At 49.6% G+C, this 4852-nt stretch overlaps 1 protein-coding gene across 1 annotated transcript; it reads left to right on the top strand.

The window, feature by feature from the left end:
• The first annotated feature begins 813 nt into the window (after positions 1 to 813).
• CHRNA10 (cholinergic receptor nicotinic alpha 10 subunit) lies at positions 814 to 4643 on the top strand. Its single transcript, XM_031962031.1, has 4 exons — positions 814 to 1211; positions 1414 to 1568; positions 3055 to 3587; positions 4093 to 4643. Exons 1-4 carry the CDS (start codon positions 1023 to 1025, stop codon positions 4557 to 4559), a joined length of 1344 nt encoding a protein of 447 aa, XP_031817891.1. The 5' UTR covers positions 814 to 1022; the 3' UTR covers positions 4560 to 4643.
• The last annotated feature ends 209 nt before the right edge of the window (positions 4644 to 4852 follow it).

Raw genomic sequence — 4852 nt, 5'->3', positions numbered from 1 at the left:
TGCTATTATTCTTCCCATTTCACAGATTAGAAAACTCGGGCAGATAGAAGTGGAGTGACTGAGTGTCTGAGGCCATATTTAAACTCAGAAGTTTTTTTTTTTTTTTTTTACTCTAAACTCAGAGTGATAATCACTGTACCACCTAGCTGACTTTTTTAAGAATGTGGGAGATGTGGGCATATTTGCAAGTAATATTAAAGTACCTAGCAGATAACAAGAGGATGACTAAGGAGATGAGCATTCAGAAGAGATCTGAGAGGACATGATCAAAGTCTCAAATGGAAGGGTTGGTGTCTGCAAGAGGGATCACTTCTTCCTCTGAGATTGAAGCAAAGAGTAAATAATGAAAGATGCTGTTGAGATTTTGAAACAAAGACACTGGTTATATTTAACTTAAAGTTTTAAGGAGTTTGGGTTACATGGTTTTTATCTTCAGGTATCTGAAGGTTTGTCACTTCAGGACAAGGAATGCAAAACTTACTTTATTTTGACTTGGCCCCAAAGAACAGAATAGGAACAAGTGGAGGAAATTGTAGAGGCACATTCAGACTTGATTTAAGGAAAAATTTCCCAAATGGTGCCTTTAAGGCTCATTGTTGGATGCTCCCTTCCAAGATGGGATATAAGATGGATGTGATATGAATGTTGAATGGTGATAATAGATTAATAAATGATAGATGAATGAACAATGGATTATAGTACATGGAATATTAATAAATAAGTGGTCAATAATAGACAGATGGTGAGTAGTAGAAAGTAGATGATGGGTTGTAGAGAGTAGAAGGAGAGATGGTAGGTGGGTGGGTAGTGCATAGTAGTTGGAGAGGATGGTGATGGTGAATGGGGGTTAGATGGGGATTATATGGACCATGGGTGAATGGTGATGACACAGAATGGTGAGTGGATAGAAGACAGAAAATAGATAATGGCTAAAGAATGGATAGATGGCAGATGATGGGTGGTGAATATGTGTAAGAGTGAATGAAAAGAAAGATGGTAGCTGAACTAAAGCTAGGTAGGAGATGGATGGTAGATGTGCCTACATCTCTCCTTTCCTGCTTTCAGGCTCTCAAGCAGCTGAAGGAAAGCTTGCACAGCAACTGCTCCATGACCTCTTTACAAACTACACTAGTGCCCTTCGGCCTGTGGAAGACACAGATCAAGCCCTAAATGTGACACTAGATGTGACTCTGTCCCAAATCATAGACATGGTGAGTGGCAGCTGTAGGAATGTTTTAACTTCATAGGCATAAAAGTCAGAATGTACTGTGCATATGCATGTGATCGTCTATACATGGCTGTCTTTGCACAATCACATGTGTTCAATTGTGTGTATGCTTTTGTGTAGCTGTGTGTATGTTACCATATTTACAGGACACTTTGGTATTTCTCACCAGTCCCGTTCTTCCCCAGGATGAACGAAATCAGGTACTGACCTTATACCTGTGGATTCGCCAGGAGTGGGCTGATGCCTATCTGCGCTGGGAGCCTGAGGTCTATGGGGGTCTTGACTCCATAAGAATCCCCAGCAGCCTGGTCTGGAGACCTGATATAGTGCTCTATAACAAGTATGACTCTATAATAATAATAACTAACAGTTGTATGACTAAAGTTTGCAGTTATGTATGCTATCTCTTTTTAATATTTAATATTTTCATTTCCCACTTACATGTAAACAATTTTTTACATTTGTTTTTAAAACATTGAGTTCCAGATTCTCTTCCCTCCTTCCCACTGCAACCCCCATTAAGAAGGCACATATAAAGTTATGCAAAAACATTTCCATAAAAATCATGTTGTGAAAGAAAACATAGATCTTCCCCATCAAAAAAAAAAAAAAAAAAACCTCAAGGGGAAAAGTATGCTTCAATCTGTATTCAGACACAATTAGGTCTTCCTTTGGGTATGGACAGCATCTTTCATCATAAGTTCTTCAGATTACTGTATTGCTGAGAATAGCAAAGTCATCCACACTTGATCATCCCACAACATTGCTATAACTTTGTACAAAGTACATTTCACTTTGCTTGAGTTCCTAGAGGACTTTCCAGGTTTTCCTGAGAGCATCCTGCTCATCATTTCCCAAAGAACAATAACATTCCATCGTAATCACACAGCACAATTTATTCAGCCATTCCCCAGCTGATGGGCCTCCTTTTAATTTCTGATTCTTGCCATGAGAAGAGAGCTGCTATAAATATTTTTGTACATCTCCTGGGGTTCATGCCATGGAGTGGTATTGTTAGGTCAAAGTATATGCATAAATTTATAGCCCTTTGGGCATAGTTCATATTTTTTGCTCATTTATCAATCGGGAATGGTTCTTTTTTATGTAAATTTGACTCAGTTCCCTATACATTCTCTATACATACAATGAAGCCTTCATCAAAGAAACTTGCTTCAAAATCCTTTTCCCGATTACTACTGCTAACTGTATTTTCCACCAGTTTATTCTGTTCTCTCTCCTTTCACTCTGACCTTCCTCAAGTGTTTTGCTACTGACTACACCCTCCCTCCATATGCCCTTTCTTATATCACTCTCTCCCCTTCCCTTATCCTCTCTCTTCCTTGTATATATTATCTTGTTTTATTCTCACCTATTCATTTAGTAGGTGAAATACCTACTATTATTATCCCGTTTTGCAGATGCAGCACACTGGGCTCTTTGATAATAATTCTCCAAACTGTTAGTCAACAAGCATTTATTAAGCACTTACCATGTGCTAGGCCCTGTGCTAAGTATTGGGGCTACAAAGAGAACAAAAAACAGCTCCTTCCTTCAGGGAGCTCACCTTCTAATAAAAAAAAAACATATAAATAAGATATATACAATGAGGGAATTTATAATTAAGGCGATGTCAAGCAGAACACGGAATTCTGGGGAAACCAGCATAAGCTATAAAGCAGATGGGAAAACAGGCAATAGGTCAGGCAACAAGCACTTATTAAGCACTTACTGTATGTCAGGCGCGCGCTAACCCAGGGATTTCTGTTCACTCGCGCCGCCCTCCCAGAGAGGGTCCCCACCGTCTCCCCCGCCACGTCTCCCCGCAGGGCAGACACGCAGCCGCCGGCCTCGGCCAGCACCAACGTGGTCCTTCGCCACGACGGGCGCGTGCGCTGGGACGCCCCCGCCATCACCCGCAGCTCGTGCCGCGTGGACGTGGCGGCCTTTCCCTTCGACTCGCAGAGCTGCCGCCTGACCTTCGGCTCGTGGACCCACGGCGGCCACCAGCTGGAGCTGTGGCCCGGCGCGCCGGGCGCCAGGCTGGACGACTTCGTGGAGAACGTGGAGTGGCGCGTGCTGGGCATGCCGGCGCGGCGCAGCGTGGTCACTTACGGCTGCTGCTCCGAGCCCTACCCGGACGTGACCTACACCTTGCTGCTGCAGCGCCGCGCCGCGGCCTACGTGGCCAACCTGCTGCTGCCCTGCGTGCTCATCTCGCTGCTGGCCCCGCTCGCCTTCCACCTGCCGGCCGACTCCGGGGAGAAGGTGTCGCTGGGCGTCACCGTCCTTCTGGCGCTCACCGTCTTTCAGCTGCTCCTGGCCGAGAACATGCCCCCGGCGGAGAGCGTGCCGCTCATCGGTGAGCGCGAGGGGGGAGGCAGCCGGGCCCGCCCCGTCCCCCAGCCCCTCCCCCCGCAGCCCATCCCCCAGCCCCTTGCCCCCGCATCCATCCCCCAGCCCCTCCCCCCGCAGCCCATCCCCCCTAGCGGGTCCGCGTGGATTCTGGGCCACGCGGGGGGGAGAAAGGGAAAGAGGTCCTTCGTGGATGGGCGGAACTGGAGGAGCCAAGAAGGAAGTGACAGAAAGGAGAATGGGGACATTGAGGGGGAAGAGGAAGAGGAAAAGTAGAGAGAACAAGCCACCCTTAATGAAGGAGAGGCCCCTAAGCGCCATGGCGGGCAGAGCAGGGAAGGAGTGGTTATCCGGTTAGCGCCGCACCGGAAGTAGCGCGGCCTCCGACCGAGAAAGCGGAACCACGTTCCTCGGGCAGCCGAGCTGGGTGTTCTCAGAAGTCGCGCCCAGGCCCCGGGGCCCTGGTCCTCCGGGGAGACGCCCATTCCCTCCCCTCCTTTGTCTCTCCCCAGGGAAGTACTACATGACCACCATGGCGCTGGTGACAGCATCCACGGCGCTGACCATCCTCATCATGAACCTGCACTACAGCGGCCCCGGAGTCCGCCCGGTGCCGGCCTGGGCCCGGACGCTCCTGTTGGGCTACTTGGCCAGAGCGCTGTGCGTCCGGGAGCGCGGAGAGCCCTGTCGGGGCTCCCAGCACCCCCCGCTTCTTCCTCGCCCCTCCCTCCGTCCCGGACCTCACCTGGGACCCGCTCCGGGAGCTGGGCCGTGTGCGGAGCCGCGCTGCCCCTGCCGCCAGGAGGCGCTGCTCCGCCACGTGGGGGCCATCGCGGGGGCTTGTCGCAGCCACCGCGCCGGCCAGCGGCTCCGAGGGGACTGGAAGCGCGTGGCTCGCGTGGCGGACCGATTCTTCCTGGCGGTCTTTTTCGCCATGGTCCTCGCCATGAGCTTGCTGGTCCTGGGCCGCGCCATCTGAGGACTGGCCGTGCCGGGGCAGTGTGGGACCCAGAAGGAGCACGGCCCGGGGCAAGAGCTGGGACCTGGAAAAACCGGGGCTTAGACCGAGGGAGACATGAGATTTAGTGACCTGTGAGATTTAGCTATCCGAGATCCATACTTGCTGCCTCAGGCTCGAGGGATAATTGCTCTATATACATCCTAAACTCTCTAGTGTTTACCCAGCACTTTTTTCCCAAGCAACCCTGAGGACAGTCATTCACGTATTATTATTATTCCTACTTTACAGAAGAGAAAACAAAAGTTCAGAGA

The sequence above is a fragment of the Sarcophilus harrisii genome, chromosome 3 (assembly GCF_902635505.1).
Source record: "Sarcophilus harrisii chromosome 3, mSarHar1.11, whole genome shotgun sequence".
NCBI lineage: Eukaryota > Metazoa > Chordata > Mammalia > Dasyuromorphia > Dasyuridae > Sarcophilus > Sarcophilus harrisii.
This window is presented reverse-complemented; position numbering and strand designations above follow the sequence as displayed.